At 46.2% G+C, this 27,142-nt stretch overlaps 1 protein-coding gene across 10 annotated transcripts; it reads right to left on the reverse strand.

Annotated features, from left to right (window-relative positions):
• Window positions 1-27,020, reverse strand: ATG13 (autophagy related 13). 10 transcript variants are annotated; one of them, XM_073541660.1, is made up of 19 exons: window positions 26,870-27,020; window positions 21,698-21,779; window positions 20,856-20,936; window positions 20,650-20,769; window positions 19,711-19,757; window positions 19,130-19,270; window positions 18,919-18,959; window positions 17,944-18,040; window positions 17,660-17,758; window positions 7,054-7,144; window positions 5,954-6,052; window positions 4,674-4,760; window positions 3,828-3,955; window positions 3,634-3,754; window positions 3,196-3,273; window positions 2,986-3,093; window positions 2,003-2,128; window positions 1,668-1,706; window positions 1-929 (listed from the first exon to the last, which is right to left on the reverse strand). In XM_073541660.1, exons 2-19 carry the CDS (start codon window positions 21,764-21,766, stop codon window positions 852-854), a joined length of 1,650 nt encoding a protein of 549 aa, XP_073397761.1. In that variant the 5' UTR covers window positions 21,767-21,779; window positions 26,870-27,020; the 3' UTR covers window positions 1-851. The 10 variants fall into 10 exon arrangements, with proteins under 10 accessions (XP_073397761.1, XP_073397757.1, XP_073397760.1 ...); XM_073541656.1 differs by lacking the exon at window positions 26,870-27,020 and adding an exon at window positions 26,119-26,836; XM_073541659.1 differs by lacking the exons at window positions 17,660-17,758; window positions 26,870-27,020 and adding an exon at window positions 26,119-26,837.
• Window positions 27,021-27,142: the final 122 nt, after the last annotated feature.

Below are 27,142 nucleotides of genomic sequence, written 5' to 3' on the forward strand. Positions count from 1 at the left end.
TCCTTGGAAATACATATATTTTATAATACATATCTGGATTTCATCTTTCATTAGTGCTGGATTTCCTTCTGGGGATGCGACAGGTGTACTGGGAGGGGGTGGGGTAGCAGCAATAAACCCTCTGCAGATTATTACTAGACATCACCTACGGAGAACCTGAGAGCCTCCTACTATGCCGATATGAAGCGTCCTGCTTAGTGTTAGAACATACAATGTTGTTGAGGAGCAGGTCGAAGCCGTCTGCAGAGCCCATTTACATAGATGCGGATAATAGTTCTGCGGTAATTAAACCTCTTCACCACTCGGGAGCAGGAGTGAGTCAAAGCGCGAAGGCCGGCTGATCGGAGGCCAGCTGATCGGAGGCCGCGTGGCGTCTATGAACATTTGTGACCATTACACAATGGCAACTACAGAATAACGTAAAGAAACCCCATGAACGGTAAGACGTGCGGGGGGGGTAACGTAGGACGGTGGTGCTGAACTTACGGGTGCACGTAGCCCACACGAGGCATATAAGGTGCAGGGTGGCAGGACAGTCTCTATCCTGGAATACAGCATTATATTTACAGTCAGTCTCAACACCTCGCTTTACCATCTTTCTCAGAGACGTTCAAGTCTACAAGTATAAAACCAAGTCCCTGATCATAGGACAACCACCCCCATCGTCCCCAAAGTACTGTACAGATAGCAAGCTGTTCTACAAGAGTGCCTGACAGAAGTCCGCAGACAAAGTGCTTCTGGAAATGAGAATTACAAGTAGGGTCACACAAAAAAATGGCCTGAGTTTGGAAGGAGCAGGACTGGGCGAACTGGAGACACTCCGAATCCTACAGGCAGAGACCTCCGGCATCTTACTGCAGGGATTCAACGAAGGCATCAAACTCCTCCATGTTTTTTTCATGCATGGCCAACTTTTCCGGCAGTGAATCCTATGGAGAGGAGATAGAAAGTAGATTTAGGGAACCGATTATAGGAGACCAGCTAGGGCATTGGTAGATGAATTATTTATTTGAAGACGATTATGGGCCCATTTTTAACGTAAAAAAAAACAAACAAAACAAACAAGTGGACGATGGCTCTTGTGAATCCCGATTACTTTCTAATCCTACGGAGGCCAAGCTCCCACCATGTTTTGGCCTGATAAAACGTCACAAATATCTGATCGCGGCACACGGCTACATTCACACCAATGTATTTCCAGTCGGTCCATGAGCACGCTGAATGAAAGTGCATGAGCGATGTCTCACGCAGACTGTAGAAAAAAAATTGAAGCCTGTGTGACTTTTATTCGCAATTCTATCCATGATGCAATCTGACACGTACAGTGTTTAATGCAATTATTTATGTCAAAGCCAAACGTGGATACCGCAGGATGGAAACGCAAAAGTCCATGTCCTACTTTTGCTTCTCCAGCGGCTTTGGCTCAAAAAACACATTAAAAACTACAACAAAAATTGTGTGGGATTCCAGTAATGCAATCTATTTGCCAACACTACGTAGACATGTTGGTGGATTATGTTGGTGTAAGGGAGCTCATATGTGGAGCCACCTATGCTTTTTATTAACCTTGTGAGTTTACACTTTTGGCATACGTCTTTCTCAGAGAAACCCATGGGGACAATGTACGTCCTACACGGGTAAAAACGTGAGTAGGAACAGGGCCTTACTTGTGCATCGGTTGTGATCAGTTGCTGGTGAGGTCTGCCCTATAGTAAAAGTAACACCATATGTTAAATCATCATGGAGATAAGGACCTTTTATCGTGTAAGACGAACACCACTCAATAATTGTACCAGCAGTTACATCTGATACGTGATGACACTAATAAAAGCTGATTCACAATGTGCCTCCGATAATCTGTGCTGGACCCCCTCATTGCTGCATTGGGGTCTCTTTGCCCAGACACCAGATCCTGACCACTCAGTCACATGTCAGGAGGAAACGACCCTTAATAAAATGTCTTCTGTGTAACATGCACAACCTTTAGAAAGCCATTTCTCACCAAGTCTTCAGCCATCGACTGGACAGCAATGTCGATAGAAAGGCTGCTCAGCTGAGGAGGGTTCTGAAACTCCCGGTAGAAGGTCCCCACGTCCATTGGAAGATCATCTTTAGAAAAGGCCGGTCGCTACAAGAAAAACGAAACAATATGCTTTATCATGAATGGGATTTGTTACAGTTGATCCGCTGGACAGAGGATGAATATCCCCAATGATCACTGGTATGGAAGCACCTAGCGCAATGGTTCTCATCTCAGCACAAGTGCAGCGAGGAGATGACTGACGGCAGTGTCGTAAGTCTATTCATAGATCGAGACCGCCAGTAATCAATGGGATCCCGGCAGATTGGACCTCCAGTGATCCACTATTTGTGAGAACAAACGACAATTAAGGACTTAGGATAAGTCATCAATATCAGATTACTTGGAGTCCGACACCCGGCACCCCCACTATTAGCTGTTTGTTGGTCATGCTTTGGCTGTAAGAACAGAATGTATGGAGGCAGAACCTCACAGCTGCTCACACCGTGTCATGGCCGCTCTACAGTACAAGCTGCTGCAGATGGGGATAATGGTTGTCGGACCCCCACTGATCTCACAATGATGACCTATCCTAAGGGCATAGTCAGACAACCGTATAAATCAGACCGCAATGCACGGATTGGCCGGCCGGTCTCCCAACCCGAGAGTGACAGGTGCATAGAAATATATGATGCCGTCAGGCTCAGGTCCAGAGAACCGCCAACCAGTCTGTGAAAGAAATATTAAATACTCAACTCACACATTATAGTTTACTGTGCTGCAGAGACTAGATACCAGGAGCAGCACCTGGCAGCGGGCACGAAGTGTAGGGTATGGTCGTGCCAAGATCAACCAGTCGTGATATAGTAACAGATGTGAGCGGACTGCAAGACGCCACAAAAGAATATGGACTCACAAATGACTTGCATTCGTTTAATTTTACTTGTTAGACAAGAGCCACTTACAAAGTCCACCATAACAAAATCATCCTGGGGCACGTCATTGCTAGAGCAGGAGCTCTGCAGGCTGCGGGCATCTGGCGACACCTCTACTGGCGTCTCAGGACAGACCACCTGCAACGGAAACACCTACTGTATCAGAAGAAAACATTTACACCCATCCTCATGTGGCATAATGACAGCACAAAGTGACACGGGTCAGGGGTGCGGACGTACCATGGGGTCGGTGTCCTCTGCATCAGTCTGTCTGGGTGCAAACACAGCAAATGGTATATCTGTGCTGGCGTACGTGACCTGTGGGAAAAGAGCAAAACAGCTCATCTTTCATTATAGCGATGGCTTGTGATCTACAGGGATTGTCCGGTATAACTAATATTCGCCCCTTTAAGCCTCTGTCCTGGTCCCTGCTGGTCTCATTTACTTCCGGGCAGGTGATCACAAGATGTCCAAGCACCTGACCACTGCAGCCAATCTTTGCCCAGAGAGGTCATGTGCCCAGGCATGTTAAGGTTGCCGGGAAGTAAAGGAAGAAATCCATGCACTAGAGCGGAGGCGGCTTAAAGGGGATGATTCCTTTTGAGAAAAAAATTCATATGCCGGGCACACCCTTTAAGACCAGCACATACTCCATCTTTTAAAACTGCATTCAATCACCTGAGGGGAAGGTTTGTCCACAAACGCCCCAACTTTGCGTGTAAATAGGATATGTGGAGACTTATTTGGGGAGGCACTCCTCCCTGCGGTGCTGCTGCCAGATGGGATGTCGGCTTCATCACTGCGTAGAAGTACAAGAATAGATGTGAAATCTGGGATAGAAAGTTCGGTGGGCATACAGGCCGAGGACCTACCTGCTGGAAGTGGTGCCAGTTACGTGTGATGGCGAGGTCAGAGGCACTCGGTCATGATCTGCTTGGGTGCCGTGTGTAGGGTGGGTCGTAATATTGGGCAATCCCCCATCCTTTCCAGGCACCATCATCTATGAAGAGAGTCAACATCAGAGTTAAATGCCAGGACCTCGTCGTCACATCCTCGGCACTAACCATAGCTCAATCAGCTGTGTACAATCACACACCACTGATGTATGTAGAGAACGGAGACACCTGGGAAACTCAACTGGCCAATGAGGGTTACTAGACCCCAATTGTTCCAAATATGCCATCCTTACTACCCCTACATCTGCACTGTCTACAGACCAAGCAGGGGCAGACAGAAAGTGTCCGGAGACAGAGAAATGCCACCTCTCTACACGGCCAGGAATAAGTAGCAAAGGGATTGCTAGTTCCGAATAGGAGGAAAATGGTTATTCCACCATATTGTAAGAACTAATCAAATGATCCTGAAGTGCGTTAGGACAGTAAAGCATCAGGGATCAAGTCTACCCAACTTACTACAGTCCTTTCTGTATTTGGGCAGTCGCTATGTCTGTCGGCTTCCAACAGCAGCATAAGCTGAGGCCAGAATCAATACAAGGTTCCCATCGAAATGTATTAACCCCCCAGACTTGGATTTACCAGAGTCTTGGCCTTATGGAGAGAAAACCTCCATGTAATACAGATTGTCCCGTATACCGTTACCAGTAACCCCATCAGATTCCCCTCCTCCATAGAACCCTGTGAGGGCGATCATCCACGAGTCCTACTCCTATGCCCACTCCTCTTGCGGAGGAGTACCGGATGAGGAAGGGTAGCACTCACTCCAGCCGCCAAGGCCACAGGGTAGCCCAAGTCTGAGGATCCAGCTCCAAGGACAGCTGGCTGGCAAGAAAGGCGAGAGCTGTACAGCTGGAAAGCGAGAGAAAGTAAGAAATAGAAGAAAGGAAATGCAAGATTAAAAAGCAATGATCACCCTCCGTTAACTCGGATTTAGGTAGTGATTGTGGGTAAGACACTTGAGTTAAAAACACAGCAATGGGGGATGTTAGATCAGCGCGGGTCCTACACTCAGGCCCCCTATTAATCCCCAGAACATAGGACTGGTCTCCCTGTTATGGCGATGGGTTAGGGATTCAGGAGGAGTTGAATATTGGGCAAAGTTCTGCCTGCATTGTTCATGCCTGTGACGCTGAGCAGGGTGATCGGCCATCTTTGCCTGTGTCGGAGACTTGAATGGGGCGGGAGTCATGCATGACCTGCCAAAACATTCACCACCTCCTGGTGGTCCTGCAGACGAGGTAGAATCAGTGGCAGCTGTCGCCTATCCAGTGATACATTGTATGGCTAGGAATTCCCTTTTAACCTCAAAATTTTCTATTCAAATAAGTTTTTAAGAATTTTACAAATATGCTACATTCCTATTTCTACCCCTGTCCAAAGCTGCAAGGAAACAATGTGACTAAACTATCATGGGCGAGGGACTAGAGATAAACCGGCCTCCTCTCTGACCAGCTTATGTAACCAGCTGTAAGACTGCACAGGTAGCAGATCTGTGAGGATGAGGGGGCACAGCTGAGCCCCTATGGAAACGTCTGCGTCATTGACCTATGGTGACAGTCCTTGGTATGGCTGCAAATTAACACCAACGTGCGGCGTTACCACAATTCATTGCCGTTTGTTGACTTAATAGCTGTGCAGTTTTGCAAGTAAAATACAGATTTATCTAGAAAAGTCATGATCAACTTGAAATTAGAAACATGTTGCGGTAAATCTGCATGTCAGCCATGTTTTTAATGCAACGTGACCACACATTGATTGCACGGCGGTGTCCAAAATCCGTGAAACTGTTGATAAATCTGAGATATGAAATGAAGGAGGAATGTGCTCTGTACTATGCAATGGTGCCAGATCCGCCGTCAATGGACCTCATCTCCGTCCCCAACATTACGGAATCGCTTCCTATGGGCAGTCACACCATTACTTTTATGATTTGTTACTCTGCTATACCTCGACCTCCGACGGTTATTATTTCCCTTATTCCTGCTGCCCGTTACACTGACACACAGGGGCTCACACAGTACACATGCCCATATTGGACTCACTTGGTGAGGGAAGGTCAGTCCCACCGTCAGGACCCTGTGGGAGTCCGTAACCACCGGAGTGGCTGTCTGGCACTGTGCCTTACTGAGAGTGAACACACACTACGCACAATGAGCCAGAGACAGACAGACAGAAAGAGAGAGCAGACAGGTGAGATTTGACCGCAGATATCAGGCTTCATTTTACTGAACCCATAGAGTAAATGCCCGCCTTTTATCATACCATTTTTTGGGCCAAAACCCTGTGAAGAATATTTTTTTCATATAGAGATCTTCACTGCATTCAACACTCCATTTTTCTGATGCAGCGCTCCAAATCCCCTGCATATATTGTTTAAAGAAACAGTTTGGCTGCTGCAATGACCACTAGAGGGAGCTCCCTGTACATGGAGCAATGTTTAAAACATTATGCAGTAAGCTGCCCCTAGTGGTGCTTGCTGTAAGTCAGCTAGTCATCCTTAAAGAGGTTGGCCATAACTTATATACTGATGACCTATCCTACCCAAACCTTAGGACAGGTCATTAATATCAGATAGGTGGGAGGCACACACCGGGCACCACTCAACTGTGCAGTGTACAGAGCACAGCTTTGCACGATGTGTGGTGGCCGTTCTCGGTATTGCAGCTCAGATCCTATTAAAGTGAATGTGATCTGAGGTGTAGTAGTGAGAATGGTCACATTACAGTGTGCGGACCTCTGCTGTTCCAGCTCATCCACCGGGCACCCTGCAAACAGCTTATCGGTGGAGATGCTGAGTGTAGGACCCCCGTAGGTCTAATATTGACGAACAATCATCAATTTCTAAGTCCTGGACATCTCCTTTAAATCTGAGTTCATACAGGGGATTTGGAGCTCTGTATCAGGAAAACAGAACTCCGACTACAATCAAGATATATTAAGAAATTAGTTTAGAACAGAATTTTGAACCTATTTAGATAAATCATAACAAAGGTTGGGCATTCACTTCTTCACGCTGGCTTAAAACACCTCCCTGTAGAAATATATTTATTAAAAGACACCATGTATTGCAGTGAAATTAAGTCTTCCCCTTTGTTTTGTGGGTAATGCAATTGTGTAATGAGCACCTGCAATGTATGCTTACCTGTGACGGAGGGGACGTAGAGAAGGACGTGGCACAGACATCCTGTGAATCCTCCACAGATGGGTATACAGCTCCTGGCTCCTCCGTTGCCCTGTAAAGAAATATTAAAACAAAACCCAAAAGAATGATCACAGGCTACTATATAGTGAGTCCCCTATCAACAAGACGTGTGAGAAGACAGCAATGACTCAGACATGAGGGGGACCTATGCGCAGATCAATGAATCGATCTTTAGCTTCAGTAGGGGTCTACAAGCCTTAAACTTTTATGACGAGAAATGCTTCAGATGTCTGATAGGTGTGGGCTCCGCATCTCTCCAGAACTCACCAAACACCGATCCCGTCTACCAAGTCACGTTCTTGCCAGGTGGAGCATAAAAAGCAGTGGCCACTAATGGGCAGAGCTCCCAATATTCACTTCTATGGAAATGTTAGAAACAGGCATATTTGCTAGCTCTCATAGAAGTGGAGATAACCGTGAAGATGTGCAGCTATTAATTCAATACTGTTCCTGCAGCCACCTCACCAGGCGGGATGGGAGTCGGAGGACCTGTGGATGGGATTATCTAGGGTTTAGTTTACCAGCTTTCTCCTGATGGTATTTGATCCCATTGTTGCCTATATACAGTGGGTACAGAAAGAATTCAGACCTCTTTACATTTTTCTCTCTTTGTTTCACTGCAGCCATCTGGTAAATTCAAAAAAGTTCATTTTTTTTTCTCATTAACCCCTTAACCCCCGGAGCTTTTTTCGGTTTTGCGTTTTCGTTTTTCGCTCCCTCTCTTCCCAGAGCCATAACTTTTTTATTTTTCAGCCAATATGGTCATGTGAGGGCTTGTTTTTTGCAGGACGAGTTGTACGTTTGAACGACACCATTGGTTTTACCATGTTGTGTACTAGAAAACAGGAAATAAAATTCCAAGTACGGTGAAATTGCAAAAAAAAGTGCAATACGACAGTTTGGTTTTTTTAACTATTTTTTTACCATATTCACCAAATGTTAAAACTGACCTGCCATTATGATTCTCTAGGTCATTACAAGTTTATAGACACAAAACATGTCTATGATCTTTTATATCTAAGTGGTGAAAAAAAAATCCAAAACTTTGTTAAAAAAAAAAAAATTGCGCCATTTTCTGATACGTGTAGTGTCTCCATTTTTCATGATCTTGGGTTGGGTGAGGGCTTAATTTTTTGCGTGCTGGGCTGACGTTTTTAATGATACCATTGTGGTGTAGATACGATCTTTTGATCGCCCATTATTGCATTTTAATGCAATGTGACGGCGACCAAACAAAATGTAATTCTGGGGTTTTGACTTTTTTTCTCGCTACGCTGTTTAGCGATCAGGTTAATCCTATTTTTTATTGACAGATCGGGCAATTCTGAATGTGGCGATACCCAATAGGTGTATGTTTGATATTTTTATTGCTTTATTTTGAATAGGGCGAAAGGAAATGAACTTTTATTTTTTTTTTTTATATTTTAAAAATGTTTTTTTTTTTTTATTCAATTTTGGCATGCTTCAATAGTCTCCATGGGAAACTAGAAGCTGCCATAACCCGATCGGCTCTGCTAGATAGAGGCAATGATCAGATCGCCTCTATATAGCAGAATTACTCACTTGCTATGAGTGCCGACCACCAGGTGATGCTCACAGCAAGCCGGCACTGACAGGCATAGAGGTCTCTAGGAGACCTCGGGTTGTCGTGCCAAAGAACTGGTGACCCACGATCACGTGTCGCGGGTCACCAGTGGGCGGGTTTCCGGCCCGATGGCAGGAAGCACGAGTTAAATGCCGCTGTCAGAGTTTGACAGCAACATTTAACTAGTTAATAGCCGCGGGTGGATTGCGATTCCACCGCGGCTATCGTGGGCACTTGTCAGCTGTTTACAACAGCTGACATGTGCTGGGAAAGATGTGGGCTCACCAACAGAGCCCATATCAAAGGGAGGGAGACTGACATCGGTGTACTATTACGCCCATATCAGAAAAGGGTAAATGTACACTCTGCACCTCATCTTGACTGAAAAAAAAAAAAAAAAAAAAACAAAATGTAGAAATTTTTGCAAGTTTATTAAAAAAGAAAAATAAGGATTTTTGTGTAGTCACCGTAAAATCCTTTTCTCCGAGCCAATCATTGGGGGACACAGACAGTGGGTGTTATGCTGCTTGCCACTAGGAGGACACTAAGTAAACACAGAAAAAAGTTAACTCCTCCCCTGCAGTATACACTCTCTCGCTGACTGGGAATTCCCCAATTCGGTGAAAAAAGCAGTAGGAGCATTAAACGAATAACAATAATCATAACTGTCAAAATCTAAAAATGCTACAGTGAGCCAATAGGCCAAACAGGGTGGGTGCTGTGTCCCCCAATGATTGGTTTGGAGAAAAGGATTTTACGATGAGTACACAAAAATCCCTATTTCTCCTACGCCTCATTGGGGGACACAGACAGTGGGACGTCCTAAAGCAGTCCCTGGGTGGGGAACATACAACTGCTAATATCCTATGTAACACTGACTCAACACTGTGGTACTGCCGACTGCAGGATGCGTCTGCCAAGAGCTGCATCCGCAGAGGCCTGAGAATGAATTTGGTAATGTTTTGTAAAGGTATGCAGGCTGGACTAAGTCGCAGCGTTGAAGACCTGTTCTGCCGACGCCTGGTGCCGAATGGCCCAAAAGGCGCCCACTGAGCGTATAGAATGCGCCTTAATCCCTGCTGGGACTGGTGTGTCTCGGACACGGTAGGATTCCTGAATAGCCAAGCAAGTCCACCTGGCTAGCGTGGGTTTTTTTGAAGCGGCTAGACCCTTCCTATGCCCCTGTGGAAGTAAGAACAGGGCATCTGACTTGTGGAAGGTTGCCGTCCATGAGATGTACAGTCTCAGAGCCCTGACCACATCCAGGGTGTGGAAGGCCCTCTCAATGCAATGGACTGGAGCCGGACAGAGGGAAGGTCAAACGATTTCTTCATTGAGATGAAAAGACGACCGGACTTTGGGCAGGAAAGACTGGGACGTCCTGAGAGCTGCCTCGTCCTGAAGAAAATTCAGGAACGGAGGACGGCAGGACAAGGCTGCCAATTCAGAATCTTGTGTAATTGACATAATTGCCGCTAGAAAGACCACCTTCCAAGAGAGAATAGCTAGTGGTATGTCCTGCAGTGGTTCGAAAAGAACCTCCTGTAAGGCTCCGAGAACCAAGTTAAAGTCCCATGATTCCAATGGCCCTTTATATATAGAGGCGCCACCTGGGAGACTCTCTGCATGAATGTCTTCATCTGAAGTTCGGTGGCAATTTTGCATTGGAATAGCACTGACAAGGCTGAAATCTGGCCCTTGATCGAGCTAAGCGCGAGACCTGACGTTAATCCAGATTGTAGGAATTTCAATATGGAAAGAATAGAAAACACCAGTGGGGATCGACCATGGTCCTTGCACCACGAGAAGAAGATTCTCCAGGTGTGGTGATAAATGCGCATGGACACGGGCTTCCTAACATTAATCATGGTGGAGATCACATCGGGAGAAAAAACAGCCTGTGCTAAAAACCAGGATTCAACGGCCACGCCGTCAAAGACAGGGCCCCGGAGTTCTGGTGGTAAATCGGGCCATGTGAGAGTAGATCCATGCGATCTGAAAGTCACCAGGGGACGCCGGCGACTAGTTGTACTAGTTCTGTGTACCATGGCCGGCGCGACTAGGATCATTGTTAATCCCTCTGCTCTAATTTTCTTGATGACCCTCGGGAGCGAGGGAAGAATGCACGGCAGCTGAAACCGGTGCCACGGCAGAACTAGGGTGTCCGCTCGGATGGCGCTTGGATCGCACGATCGGGTAATGAATCGAGGAACCCTGTTGTGTTTAGTCTTTTGGCCATATGATCCACATCCGGAGTCCCCAGCGATGGCAGATCTGTTGAAAAAACTTCCGGATGAAGAGACCACTCTGAGGCAAGGCCTTGGCGACTGAGAAAAACCACCGCCCAATTGTCCACACCCGGGGTGTGGATTGCGGAGATGGGCAAATGGTTGGTCACGGCCCAATGGAGGATGTGACTCACTTCGTACATGGCCATCCTGCTCCGAGTACCCACCTGACGGTTGATATACGCCACAGCCGTGGCGTTGTCAGATTGGATCCTGATGAGGTGACCTGCGAGGAGATGGTGGAAACTCAGTAGAGCTAATTTGATCGCTCGAATGTCCAAGATGTTGATGGGGAGACGTGACTCTTGAATTAACCAACGACCCTGTGCCGTGTGGTGATGAAGAAAAAACCAACACCGGCCTAGGAGACTGGCGTCGATGGTCACCACCGACCATCGTACTGGGAGAAAGAACTTCCCTTAACTCAGGGAGGATTTCAGTGTCCCCCGCTTGGGGGCTCATCTGACCCGCAGGGACAGAAGGAACCGGCGGTCCAGGGAGAACTGGTTCTTGTCTCAAGTTAACAGCAACGCATGGTGTAAAGGGCAGAAATGGAACTATGCGAATGGGAACGCTCCCATCGCTGCCCTCTTGTTTACGAGAACTATCATGCTGAAAAACGTATTGAGTGAGAAACCGGTCGGGAAAGAGTCCACGCTGTTTGTTGTAAGGCTCGGGCCTTTTCTGGAGTGAGAATGACCAACCCGCGGGAAGAGTCCAAGATCAATTCCAAAAAGGAAATCTGCTGGACCGTTGTTGGGGAAGACTTTTCGAAGTTTATCTTCCGACCCAGGCGAGTAAGTGTATTTACTGTGATATCCACGGATTTCTCGCAGGCTGGAAGGGATTGGCCTTTGATCAGCAGGTCGTCCAGATACGGCAGTACCACCACTAAACGAAGCGTGGAGAATGGCCATGACAGCAGCCATGGTCTTGGTATAGACCCTGGGGGCGGTGGCGAGACCGAAGTGCAAGGCAATGAACTAGAAGTGTTCTTCTTGAACTGCAAAATGCAGGAACTGCTGGATGATAGGGACTCTCCCCTTTGCATGGCGGCGACACCGATCGGAAGAATTCCATTCGGCATCGCCGTACTTTGACAAACTGATTTAACAGCTTGAGGTCCAGTATGGACCGCATCGTTCCTTCCTTCTTTGGAACCACGAAGAAAGGTTTGAACAAAAAAAAAACAAAACAAAAAAAAAAACGCTGAACCATTCGTCTTGAGGGACCGGAAGGATGACTCCGTCCCTTTGCGGCGCATGAACGGCCCGAAGGAAGCCTGTGACTGAATGACAGCAGACGGCCGCCTACTTTGTCGGTGTCTGCCGGATACCACAACAAGTCATTGAGTAGAGGATCTATGGGATGTGCTTCCTTAGATCTAGATGCTGTCGGCCTGGGTTTCCAAGAGCGGTTAGGTCTGTGAGAGACCTGGGAACCTCTGTCTCCACGCGGGGACCGACGTGATCCGGAAGAGAAGGTTGTGGAGGACCAGCTGGAGCTGTTGCGAAAAAAGTCGAAAAGCGAGTCAGCTGCTGATTCCGAAAACGTCCGGGCAGCCCCTTGTTGTGGAAGAAACCTACTCTTCCCCCCGGAAGTGTCAGAAATGAGCTGGTCTAGGTTCTTGTCCAAACAGGCGACCAGTTTGATATGGCAGAGAAGTTGGAATCTGCCCGCCAGTCGCGTAGCCATAGGGCTCTTTTGATGGAGACTGCATTAGTGGTTGCCTTAGCAGCGCAATTAGCGGCATCTAGAGAGGCGTCTACTGCAAAATCCCCTGCGTGAATTATCTGCCTGGCGACACTGGTTGTCTCCGGAGGATTGCTACCTTGGAAGGCAGTAATTAAGACTTCTGCCCAAGTGGCCATTGCCTTAGCCACTCAAGTCGCCGCAAAAGATGGAAAAAATGCCGCTCCTGAAGCTCCAAAAACTGAACTGGCGAGGTGGCCAATTTGACGATCGGAGGGGTTTCTGACTGAAGAGCCCTCAGAAACGGATCGAAGCGTTTTAGGAGCAAGGTACAATACAGGAGGATCCACCGAGGGGGACTGTAACCAGTCCTTCATTAGATCTTGAGTAAAGGGGTATTTAGCCTCGATAGGCTTTTGCCCTGTGAACCGCCTATGTGGTTAGTTCCTACACTTCTAAACAATGTCCTTCAACTCCGGATGGCTGGCGAATACCCTGCGTACACGTTTAGTCTTCTTAAAGGAGATAACTTGTTCCGGAGCGGGAATATTCTCCTTGTCCAACGTCAAAAACTTGTTGACTGACTGTCAGAGAATCAAGCGATTCATGGACATTTGGGGAATCCTGAGGGACTGACGTGTCAGACTCGAATTCAGAGACATGTTCTCTGCGAACATTAGGAGAGGGAAAGCGAGAGATAGAACTCGCCGATGCTGAATCGCGAACGTGACTAGTGGATGCGTCATGGGTCCGCTTTCTAGAGACCTGAGGATCCCTTGAACGAGCACGGCCCCTGCTGGCGGACGGTTCCCGGCCGTCACCAAAAGCCCTCCTCGGGCGGTAAAGACGCGTTCTGACTTAAAGAGGATTCTCGGAGGAGTCGATAGGCTTGGTCAGTGACTTCACAGACCGTGACAAAGACGCGGCCCACACAGGGGGACTAAATGCAGGGAGCACCTTGCAGCGGATGGCGTTTTAGCACAAGCCGGGTCGCAATCCGTGCATAGCGGATTAGTCTGGGTACTGGGCAAGGCAGTCTTGCAAGAGGTACCAGCGGTAAAGAACGCAGTGCGCTTTTTATTAGCCCCCTTTTGCTTCCTTAGACTGAGACATAGTGCCCGCGAAAGGGTTACAAGCAGAGCCTGGGCTGCAGCTGCAGGGAATGTGCAGTGAAGAGGTTAAGCTTTTCTCTGAGAGCAGATGCAGCTTACCCGTGGTCCTGATGTTGTGTCCCTGGGAGGAATATCGGTGGCCCTGTAGCGTCACCAGGTGTTGTCCATCCGTGCGCGCACCCCCGCAGCTGTCACAGAGCCCGAGGATCAGAGAAGGGGTTAAGAATATAGCAGTGCTCCTCTCGTACAGAGCGAGAGGCGCCAAAGACATGGGCAGCGCTATGTAAATTGTGGTCTAGTAGGCCGAAAAGCCGGGGACTAAATTTTTGGGCCTACCCGCGGCGAGCGCCGGGTGAAGGGGGAGGCCGCGACGGGGCGCCAGTATGCCGCCGAGACTCGGTCAGCGCTTCTCCCGGGGGACCAGGACCCGACCCCATACTTCCAATCCGGTGCTCGCGCCGTCTGCACTGTTCAAGAGCCTGCAGGTTTCATCCCATCTCCGATCCTGAGGTAAAAGAGCTGCCGGGCGATGTAGCAGAGCCGGAGAGATTGTTACAGGGGTATTGCTCAATCGATCCACCCTATGGGCAGGGGGACGGAGAGCTATGGGGCTGATTCAGGGCATCCGAAAGCGCTGGTCAAGTTTTCTCCATGCGCTTGCCCTCGTATCCGTGTGGGGTACCGGGACCGTAAAGGAACCATAGCCAGAAGAATCAGCCCCAGTCGTCACAGGAAAGTGTACGGGGAGGTATACTCCGCGTGCTTGCCTGTTGTTGGTTCGGGGGAGAGCGGGCCGTAGAAAGGAACCGTCGCCCCCTTCACTCCGTTAATTAAAAAATAAAAATTTACAGAAAATTCAAAAATAAAAACGGTGGGGTCTGAAACCAGAACCAAATGCCTCCTACAGACACTAAGCAAGAACTGGAGAAATCTCATCCAGCGAGAGGGTGTATACTGCAGGGGAGGAGCTAACTTTTTTCTGTGTTTACTTAGTGTCCTCCTAGTGGCCAGCAGCATAACACCCACTGTCTCTGTGTCCCCCAATAACGCGTAGGAGAAACTGAAATATCACATGGTCATAAGTCTTCAGCCCCTTTGCTCAGTATTGAGTATAAGCACCTTTTGAGCTAGTACAGCCATGAGTCTTCTTGGGAATGATGCAACAAGATTTTCACCCCTGAAGTTGGGGATCTCTGCCATTATTCCTTGCAGATCCTTTCCAGTTCTGTCAGGATGGATGGTGAACGTTGGTGAACAGCCATTTTCAGGTCTCTCCAGAGATGCTCAATTGGGTTTAGGTCTGGGCCAGTCAGGAATGGTCACAGAGTTGTTCTGAAGCCACTCCTTTGTTATTTTAGCTGTGTGTTTAGGGTCATTGTCTTGTTGGAAGGTGAACCTTCGGCCAAGTCTGAGGTCCAGAGCACTCTGGAGGAGGTTTTCACCTAAGATATATTATTATTTATTTATATAGCACCATTGATTCCATGGTGCTGTACATGAGAAGGGGTTACATACAAATTACAGATATCACTTACAGTAAACAAACTTACAATGACAAACTGATACAGAGGGGAGAGAGGACCCTGCCCTTTTTGGCTTACATGCTACTGGATGGTGGGGAAGGAGACAGTAGGTTGGTGGGTTGCAGCAGTTCCGGTGTTGGTTGAGGTGATATCACCGATAGTGGTGAGAGAGGAGGCAGCGGGGTCATTGCAGGCTGTAGACTTTTTTGAAGAGGTGGGTTTTCAGGATCAGTCTGAAGGATCCAAATGTGGTTGATAGTCGGACTTGTTGAGGCAAAGAATTCCAGAGGATAGGGGCAATTCGGGAGAAGTCTTGGAGGCGGTTGGATGAGGAGCGAATAAGGTCTTGGGAGGATCGGAGATTACGTGAGGGAAGGTATCGGGAGATTAGTTCAGAGACATATGGTGGAAGACAGGTTATAGATGGCCTTGTAGGTATTAGTAATTTGAACTGGATACGCTGAGGGAATGGGAGCCAGTGAAGAGATTTGCAAAAGGAGAAGCGGAGGAGTAGCGAGGAGAGAGATGAATTAGTCGGGCAGCAGAGTTAAGGATGGACTGGAGAGGTGCGAGGGTGCTAGCAGGGAGACCACAGAAAAGGATGTTGCAGTAGTTGAGGCAGGAAATGATGAGGGCATGCACAAGCTTTATAGTAGATTGAGGAAAGGACGGATTTTGGAAATATTTTTGAGCTGGAGACACAGGAGGTAGAAAGGAGCTTGGATGAGCGGTTTGAAGGACAAGGCAGAGTCAAAGGTTACTCCGAGGCAGCGGACTTCCAGTACTGGGGAAAGTGTGATGTCATATATCTCTGTACTTGGCCACATTCATGTTTCCTTCAATTGCAACCAGTTGTCCTGTCCCTGCAGCTGAAAAAACACCCCCATAGCATGATGCTGCCACCATTTTTCACTGTGGGGATTGTATTGGGTAGGTGATGAGCAGTGCCTGGTTTTCTCCACACATACCGCTTAGAATTATCACCAAAAAGTTCTATCTTCGTCTCATCAGACCAGACAATCTTATTTCTCATAGTCTGGGAGTCCTTCATGTGTTTTTTTTTAGCAAACTCTATGCAGGCTTTCATATGTCTGGCACTGAGCAGAGGCTTCCGTCGGGTCACTCTGCCATAAAGGCCCGACTGCTGGAGGGCTGCAGTGATAGTTGACTTTGTGGATCTTTCTCCCATCTCCCTTCTGCATCTGTGGAGCTCAGCCACAGTGATCTTGGGGTTCTTCTTTACTTCTCTCACCAAGGCTCTTCACCCACAATTGCTCAGTTTAGCTGGACGGCCAGGTCTAGGAAGACTTCTGGTGGTCCCAAACTTCTTCCATTTAAGGATTATGGAGGCCACTGTGCTCTTAGGAACCTTGAGTACTGCAGAAATTCTTTTGTAACCTTGGCCAGATCTGTGCCTTGCCACAATTCTGTCTGAGCTCCTTGGCCAGTTCCTTTGACCTCACGATTCTCATTAGGTCTGACATGCACTGTGAGCTGTGAGGTTATATAGACAGGTGTGTGCTTTTACAAATCAAGTACTATCAGTTTAATTACACACAGCTGGACTCCAATGAAGGAGTAGAACCATCTCAAGGAGGATTGCTAGGAAATGGGCAGCATGTGACTTAAATATGAGAGTCTGAGCAAAGGGTCTGAATACTTATGACCAAGTGAAATTTCAGCTTTTCTTTTTTAATAAATTTCCAAAAATGTCTACATTTCTATTTCTTTCAGTCAAGATGGGGTGCAGAGTGTACATTATTCAGAAAAAAAAAATGAACTTTGTGGAGTTTACCAAATGGCTGCAATGAAACAAAGAGTGAAAAATGTAAAGGGGTCTGAATACTTTCCATATCCACTGTATGCAATAATGGTATTAGATACCCTCAGGAGAAAGCTAGTAAAGCTAAACTCAAGCCAGGATTTTGTGAAAAATTCCAAAACTACATAAACCCCTAATGAAGCCTTGATATAAGTAGATTAATAGAGCAGGGACAAACCTATTTATTTATGCAAAGGTAAAAGTCAACTTCGTAACAGAGGTACCAATTTTAAATAGACACACGCATATTTCCAAAAAAAAAAATGTCTGGCATTTGCATGTTTCAGTAAAGATAAAGTGAAGGGTCTATCCAGAGTTCTAGAACGTTAGCGTGAATTACAACACATGTCCTAATGGTTATCGCGTGTTTACAAGATGTGTGTCACCTGCAGAGGCTGAGCCGAGGTCCTCTGCAGAGGCTGAGCCGAGGTCCTCTGCAGAGGCTGAGCCGAGGTCCTCTGCAGAGGCTGAGCCGAGGTCCCCTGTGGCTACAGATGGTGTGTGCATGCTGCCTGTGTCCTCACCTGTAGTTGCAGGGATGCATGTGTGAGGTGCTGGGGAAAGGTCGGTCAACAAAATGATCAATAATAATCCCCATGATGGGCTGGGTCCTTTCATACTGCCTGAAATGCAACAAACAAATTGATGTTATTGAGCTGCTGGGCCTAGGTGTCCTATAGGATGTGTTCTTCAGTGTAGGGGTATTGGTGTAATAATTAGAATAATGAAGGTGCACTGAGCTGGTTTATAAGTGTGCTCCATAAATAATGCCTCCAGATAACTCCTTATCTTTGGTGCTCAGGCTTACCGAGTGGACATGAAGGCCAGATTGGTTCTGTAAGCGCAAGTCAAAGTGAGCGTCCCTATGGGCGTCCCCACCGTGCCAACACGTACTGCCTGAAACCCTGCAAAAGGCACAGAGAAATGAGGAGTAAACGACCCAAATGCTGATTACATATTGGGATAATCTGAGAATATAGCCAAATCACATGTATAGAGAGAGAAGGAGCTTAGCTATCTAAATAGGCAGCCAGCCCCCTTTACATACTGCTCCAAACATGTCATTACAGGAAAAGCTGTCTAGAGCGGGACAAACTCCGTATGAAGATCTGCTGAGACCCAAGTCAGCGGATGAAGATTGAAGCATTAAAGATGTATTTTCAATAGCTCATAAACAATCACTGATCAGGTACATAGAAGATGAATGACACTTGTGCACAGAACCATCAGTAATAAAATGGACGGTCATCGCTCTTGTTAGTGCATGCTCTCTTTACAAATGACGATGTGGTGCTAAGAACTTGGATTTTTAAGTAAGCTTAAAAATAATTTAACCGACAATCATTTTGCTCATTCGTGGGGTGATTGGCGGCTTATTGATACTGCCTGATTATCGGGAAATGAGCGTTCCCAGGAACGATAATCGTCCAGTGTAAATGCACACAAAATGTACATTACATAACTTGCTCATTTAACTTCATTTTTTGCAGTAAAATACGGAGTGGCCCAAATTGTACCAAAGTATTGGCACAAGATCTGTGCACATTGTAAGCCAAGAGGTGGCATAAGGTGATAAGTGCCAGTGTCATAAATTTGATGTCTAGTCTAATTCAGGACAATAATAATGAATCTGCCTCCGAGTGACTATTTTATATTTATTAATCCTTTAAAACAAGTGACCCAGCTTCTCTGTGAATTTTACAATCATACAAAGAGGGAATGTTTGGCCAGATCTGCTAGAGGGTCGGCACTTGCAGTAGCAACACAGCAGCTGACTTATTACCTTCTTTAAGTCCTAAGAGCTGGACGTCTCCAAAATAAATCCTAAAAGAAGAAAAATATGTTAAACACTTGAAATATAAGAAAACTACAATGTGTCATTGGGAGGATAGACTAGGGCGGTCCAGATCGATGTTGCTGCTAGCTAAATTTGCAGTTCAGAAGTGGATATTACAAAAACAATCTAAAAAGTCTAATAGATCGGCAGTACAGACCTGTAGAGAATGACATATTCATGTCCTTGCTTCCTGGACAACCTGTAAGCAGGGGTGACCCGAGTGACGGCAAGTAATGACTTCAGTAGTAATGACAGCCGATTATATACAGTATATGAGACTTTGATGTCCCGGTCACACCTACGACCCAGATAGAAAATAAAACAGATCACAGAAAGACAAGGTTATTGCTAGTGCTTAGCCTATGTACCTGATGAGAACGTTCTACTTCAGTGACTATCTGTGCACATCTGCTTCACAGCGATGCTACAATCAATCACCTCCCCCAATAGATGCAAATATATCCTACATACAGTCAGGATATGACACATTGCTACTGTCTCACTGAGCCATCTGCTGAGGACTTGTCATATCTAATAACGCTGCACACACTTGATTTAATTTCCCAATACATTGTCACAAGATCAGGAGTAATTTTTTTTTCACCTTCACAAACACCGAGCTAAATGATAACGTTCTAATTCAGGTGTATAAAAAAATAATTTGTGCAAATTATATAGTAGAGGAATACTTTTTCACACTTCTCAAGATCAGAAAAAATTAAAAAGGTTTACACTAACTTTTCGTTCATTTCCAGACACCAGACTTCCAGCTCCATGGAGTCTCCCTGAAAAATAAATGCAAGAAGTGAGCATAGAAAGCGGACTGGCCTGACCCTTTGTACTGTTTGGAGGGTTTGCTACATCTGCATCCAGCGTAGACCATCATGTCCACTTGGCAGCAAGGACTTCAGGCCGGTACCTAATAACCAACCCTTAGGATGATGATACATTAATATGGACGATGTGTAACTGACTTTACTGGATGCACAGTGGCAAGCACCGAGGTTTTTCCTAAACTAAACTTTAAGGATTTTCCTGTAGGCAGATGGTAACAACCATTGACAGGACAGGTGTTACCTTCTAGATCGCGCTATGAGATCTCCCTAGATTCAGTCCTGTGTGAATGGGGCAGAGGTCGAGGGTACGCACTGACACTCCAGACATTTTATATATGTTTGACCTCCATTCCATTCAAGTGGAGGACAGAAGCTCCGCGGGGCTCAGCTGCCAATTCCTCACCAATCTAAAAGGTATCTCCGATACTGTGGATAGGTTCTAACTTTTTACCAGAATACCCCTGTATATAACAGGGGAAAGAAGAGTAAAGTAGTAGGGTGCATTTTTTTCTCTGCTCCCAAAACTTCTTGTTGGTATAAACTTGTCAGATGAGAAATTCGGGGTATAATTACAGGGGTTTCCTATCTCAGACACAAATATCTCTAAATGTAATAAACACCTGATCGTACCTCTGGGTCCGGCACCTATTTTGAGGGGAGGATTTTCCCATCTGATAAGACATGTAGACATAGTGGTGGGATCTGAACCTCCATGTCATATACTGAATATGTCCCATCAGATAGTAAAACAATTAAAAGGCTTTAAAAGAGAATGTTCAGTTTTAGTAATTTTCGCAAGGATGAAGCTGTCCCTTGTGCCTCATACGCATTAGTCTTTTACCTCGGAGGTCTTCAGGGAGATCTCCACACACATGGAGCGCCCCACGGCTGGCAGCTGGCCTGAAAGCGCTTTCTTGGCTTCTTGCGTCACCTCGGGGATGTCTTTTATCGCCAAATTAAACTGCAAAAAATCAGGACAGTTAATGCACATCCACATATAAAATATGTATGTGACGAGACGCCATATTAAAAAAAAAAATCTCTTACCCAGTCGGAACCTGTCGGAGAGGAAGATGAACGAGTGCAAATCTTATCTCCGAGCCGGGCTTGTACGATGACCTGCACTGCCTGTCGAATGAAGACATTGCTAATGAAAGTTAAGAACGCTGCAGCAAGAAAAGTGAAGATAATATTTCCCATTATGAGTTACACAGCAATCAAAATGTTTCACTTGTATTAAAATTTCGGTCTATGATCAGATCCAAAGAGATCTGGAAAACATTGGAGATTATATAGATATGAGGAGCCGTATGATTGTGTCCGCACACAGAAGACGCGGTCGAGATTCTCTAAGTGCACAGTGAATCTACAAGATACCAGAAAAATCAATTTTAACACCTTTAACCCATTCCTTAATTAAGCCCCTGTCGCTGCCATCTTTGTATGTGTATGACGACCAGCCTGTGGTTAAGCTTCAAACGAGATGATTCATTTCCCTATATACTGCAATATATATATATATATATATATATATATATATATATATATATATTGCAGTATGGCATAGGAGGTTCCCATAGTCTGGGAAGACAACAAACTAGGTACAAAAAAGCTAAAAATAAAAAACCCACAGATCAGCCGATTGGCAGTCATTTAATGGCCAGGATCGTTTAGTGTTAATGCAAGTTTACATTACCTATCGATGGCTTATTCTGCATCAATAATTTGAAACATTTTTAAGTCCCCAATTAAAGCCATATTTCAAGACCAAACCAAGTAAAAAAAATTTGAAACTAATCTAGGGCAAAGAATGTAAGGTTTTGTTTTTTTATCCCAAAATTCTGGGCCTTTCATTAGCGTAAATCTCCCCCATTTAGTTTTGCTTCTACCTTTAATGCAAAGAATTTGACAAACTTGTCCAGGTCCTTCCGGTCCTGAGGGCTGAGGTCGGAATCCATTGTGTCTGGAGAACTGCAGAAATGAGAATAAATGATTAATAAAGTGCAAGGAAGAAAGGCGACAGAGCCAACGAGAGATGCCGGGTCTGACCTGTGCCACACGGCATAACGGCTCGGTCACTTCAGGCAAAATTAATCATTTCACAGAATCAAACACCAAAAATTCCAATTTTCTGGTTGATGAGAAAGGAAAACAACCAAAGTCGTCATGGGGTAAAGATTTTCTTACAAGCTGCATTTTATCAGCTATTCACAGGGTAGAAGAGAAAAGTCTGATCACTGGGGGCCGCACAAATCACTACAATGGGGGTCGCCAGCACTTATTTTTCTTCAAGAGAAAAGAAAACAAAAGTGATATCAGCGTCTTGCAGTAATAAAACTGGGGGATTGAGACCCCGGTGTGGCCTCAGATCAGACATGGTCTGTAACTAGGATTCGGGAAAAAAAATGGTCACTTTGGAAAAACCTAGCTGCCATGATCCAACGTGCAGTAACTGGGCTTTTTTCTGTTGTGTTTTTCTGCAGGCACTCGCACCTACATGAGCAAAAGCAATCTGCTCCTATTGCTGCATTTTTTTTTCCTTTTTTGATGCATATTTGAAGCAGCCTTTTTTAATGCATATTTTAGTGCTGAGACACAGATTCTGCAACTTCAGAAGCAAATGTGTTTGTTATGTGTGGCTCCTCATAGAAGCATATACATAAAAAATTTGCTTTGCTTAAAACAATGCAGTGGAAAAAAAACAGCAGTTATACTAGGTGGGAACATGGCGTTAATGTCTTAAGCATACTTTCCTCTCATCCTTTACATATGACCATAGGGTCAATGATGCTACCATTAGGAGGTAGACGCTAAGCAAATAGATTGTTAGCTCCTCCACCGAGCCATAGCCTTCCTGCAGGCAGAAAGCTAATGAGTTTCAGCCCAGTGTCCAGAGGAGGCAGACCTCCCTGCTCTGCTGTCACAACTAGGATTTTATTACCTTTCTTTCCCATTAGATTGGAAATACAGGGATGACATGATCTCCCCAATACCCCACTCAGAGAAGGCCGAACCGCACTGCCGACTACCCTAAATTAGGAAGATAAGAGAGGTGCAGCAGAGCACAAATCCCCTGCAATCCGTTAGGCCTGTTTCACACCAGTTGTTTGACGTCAGTCAAAATCCGCCGTTTTGCAAAAAAAAACGGACCCGCCATTTTTTTGGGCGGATCCATTTTTTTCCCATTGACTTTCATCAGCGGCTGATTTTGACGGATGGTCATCCGTTGGATCTGTTTTTTGACAGATCCGCCAAAATTTTGTCATCCGCTGACTACAGTGGACCGACAATGAAATGTTTTTTGTCTGCGGCAAAATAGCGGATAGCAACGGATCCGCCGCTATCCGCCATTCATTATAATGGTCGCCTATGGGCGGCGGATCCGTTGCCCTTTTTTTGCCAGAATCCGGCAACGGATCCGCTTTTTGACACTGAGCATGCCCGGAAGAATTTCCTTGCCAGAAATCAATCTCTCTCTCCCCCCTTTTTCCCAGAATCATTTTCCTTTACATTTCAGTCACTCACTACTAAAGCGGATCCGTCAAAAAACGGATCCATTGGCATATGTTTGTGCCACAACGGAAACGGATCTGTTTTTTCACAACCTGGCGGATTTTGACTGACGTCAAATAACTGAAATGTGAAACAGGTCTAATCTATAGAGGCAGCAGTCAACAAGCCCCGGGATGCCCCACCACCAAAACAGGAGACATCCAAGGAGCAAAGGCCGGAAGTCACCACATCTCTATCTCATTCCTGAACAAACACTGGAAAATCTACCGCCCTGGTAGAAAATAACCCATATCTGCTCCATGATGAAAAACTGGTTTAAAAAAAAAAAAAAAAAAAAAAAAGTATTCCTGGTGTTCATATACGGATAAAGGATTGAGAGACTAGGCAGAACAGACTTGAGGGGCAGGGGGTGTCTGTAGTCAATAATTAAAGCTAAGTAGCGCCGAAGGGTCACTTTTCATGATACGCACTAACTAAAGCATTGCACGGAGGGACTGATAAGACTGCAGCTCAAAGGCAGACGCTTTCCTTCCGAGGGGGATATAGGATGCCACGCTCAGCTTTTTGAAGCCAACTCTGCCCTCCTCAGCAGTTTCACGCAGCGTACCCCTGGGGAGCAGCAGAATCTGAATATTCAGTTATATAAGCTCAGAGTCATCTCCCAGAAGGCACCTGAGATATTAATGAAAGCTTATGAATCCCCTGTACTTGCAGTACTTAAAACTTCACCTATATCTGGAGGCCGTACAGACTGCACCCACGAACGATCAGGAGCAGCTCTCTGCAACAATTTTACTATTTGAAATTATTTTTTTTCTGCATCTATAGCAGATTCAGCTCCAAAATCTGCATCAAGGACCATTTCAGATACTCTTTAATGTCTATTGATCTCAAGGTGCCGTCTTCATCTCCCCAAACTTTTCTTTTAAAGCATTCCCCATTTAAAAATCAATAGGAAGCTAATTTAAAAAGATTATTCAAAGAGGTTTTGTGTAGAATCAGATCCAAAATCCTCATGAAAACTCCTCCATATGAACATCCCGTGATCAATAAACGGTACAATGGCTAACAGCTTTATGGACTCTGCATTATTGGCCGTAGAATGTGTCATATTTGGAAATTTTGCTTATAATATGTGCACCGAAGACCAGAAGACTCGGATAATTTCTTAGCCACATTTAGATTTATGAAGTGAAAGGGGAATATTAGACTAATATTGATACGTTTTATCTTTGAAAAACAAGGCTAGAACATGCAGGAAAAAAAAAAAAAAAAATCGGAATTGTGAATAAAGCCTAAACCCTCATTACAATGGTCCTCTAACCAGTGCAATTGGCAGTTATCACCGAGCAATACGTCTGGTTAGTTCTCCTATTCCACATAAAGTAGTTTTCTGGGCCTTGCCTATCCCAATACCAAACCAGTAGGTGTGGAACTCACAGCAACTTTACCAATGAGAAGTTCAGAGGGTGGAGCTGATCCAACATGGGCCATGTCCCCTTCATTGTCTTCAGAAACTACTCTGTACATTTTGAAGGATCGGCCTTGATACTTGGTTATTGTCTACAGCACCAGGCACAGTTATTACTAAAAGCAAAGAGAAGGGTCCCGACGATGTAACAATAAAGGTCTATCCTAAAAATAAGCTGCAGGCATCAAGGATTGAGAAAAAACTTTTGCTAGAGGACCATCCATATAGACAGCTGCTGCTCCTAGGAAGGAAAGACTCCTGTGGTGTACACATGAGTAATATTGATTCATGGAACCTCATGTACTATAGAAGGAATTGCCTGCAAGATCCATGGCTGACGGTAATCCAAGAGGACTGCGGCAGTCCAAAATAACCATGAAAATAGGACAGGAACATGTCCATCCAGGAGGAGCATGACAATTGGTCAAGGCCATGTCCTTCCAGGAGGAGCATGACGATCGAGCAGGGCCATGAGTATCCAAGAAGAGCATGACGATCGGGCAGGGCCATGGGCATCCAAGAGGAGCATGACGATCAGGCAGGGCCATGGCCATCCAGGAGGAGCATGACAATAGGGCAGGACCAGAGCCATCCAAGAGGAGCATGACGATTAAGCAGGGCCATGGCCATCCAGGAGGAACATGATGATCAGGCAGGGCCATGGTCATCCAGGAGAAGTAAGATCGGACAGCGACATGGCCATCCTGCAGGGCCATGGCCATTCAAGAGGAGCATGACGATCAGGCAGGGCCATGGCCATTAAGTAAGAACATAACGATCAGGCAGGGCCATGGTCATCCAGGAGAAGTATGAAGATTGTACAGAGACATAGCCATCCAAATCGGGCAGGGATAGGGCCATCCAGGAGGACCATGACGATCGGGCAGGGCCATACAGGTGGACCATGATGATAGGGCAGGGCCAGGGCCATACAGGTGTACCATGACGATTGGGCAGGGCCAGGGACATACAGGTGGTCCATGATGATAGGGCAGGGCCAGGGCCATACAGGTGGACCATGACGATTGGGCAGGGACAGGGCCATACAGGTGGTCCATGATGATTGGGCAGGGCCATACAGGTGGACCATGACCATCTAGGAGGACTATGTTGAACTTTTGAGTTCACCCAATATACGATTGCGTTACAACAGATTTTAAAAATGTTATCCAGCGTTTCTCACTTCCACTTCAGGAAGTGAGCGGTTCTGAAGTGCCATGGCGATTGCTCAAGCCTGAGAAAGTGAGCAGCACTGTATTACCCCTTCAAAGGAATATTCCCTAAAAAACATGTTATTCACCATCTATAGTATAGGGGATAACTTACTGATTGCTGTGGATTCCAGCAGTGAGACCTACAGCGATCCTGAGCTCTGCAGTCTCATCTTGAATGCAGTGTAGGTGCCCATGATTGACCTCTGCTCCATTCATTGTTTATGGAAGTGTCGATTTAAATACTTTTATGCCCAAAAATGACAAACGTATTCTAGGATTGGTCCCTTTACTGGCTAACCAGAAGACTTATGTTTGCAGCTTTCAGAGCACAGAGGCTCCTTCTTCATGCAGGTTTACAAAAAATATGGGATGTGTTGTAAGCCGAGGGCAGCGTTCGCTCTATTTACTGCAGTCTCATAGACGATTATGTCTGCAGTCAGAACGGGACTGCAGAGCTCAGACCTCAGCATCGCTCCGGGGCCCAGTGCTCGGCCTCCCAGCATATAGCAAGGGATTCTTTTATTTAAACAATAAACTTTAAAAATAATCAGCACTGACTTGCACGGTGGAACAGTATAAGAACTCCCCCCCCCAAAAAAAAAAACATCACAGAATCCCCCCCGCAGGGCTACTCATATGGACGCATCGTCTCTTGGCCATAATGTCTCGGTCTGACGCCTATCACAGCATATATTATATATATAGTGTACATTATTGAGTGAGGGGTAATACAGATGATAAAACCTGACCACAAGGTGGAAGATCCCTCTCATATTACAGCTATGATGCTGTATATATATTGTATGACTTTGCATCTTCCCCGGTAATAATGGTCACTTATGGGCAGCACGTTCCCTGCTCACCTCCAGCTGACGCGTCTCAGCTCCAGTCTCTTCTCTCCCCGGTCCCGTCTCGTCTTCCCCCCCTTCCCTCTCGTCCCCGGTCTCGGCTCCCCCTCTGTCCCCCGGCTCACGTCCCCCCCGGTCTCGGCTCTCCCTCTGTCCCCGGCTCACGTCCCCCCCGGTCCCGGCTCCCCCTCTGTCCCCGGCTCACGTCCCCCCCGGTCTCGGCTCTCCCTCTGTCCCCGGCTCACGTCCCCCCCGGTCTCGGCTCTCCCTCTGTCCCCGGCTCACGTC

The sequence above is a fragment of the Dendrobates tinctorius genome, unplaced genomic scaffold (assembly GCF_039654945.1).
Source record: "Dendrobates tinctorius isolate UK_male_01 unplaced genomic scaffold, ASM3965494v1 ptg000124l, whole genome shotgun sequence".
Classification (NCBI taxonomy): Eukaryota; Metazoa; Chordata; class Amphibia; order Anura; family Dendrobatidae; genus Dendrobates; species Dendrobates tinctorius.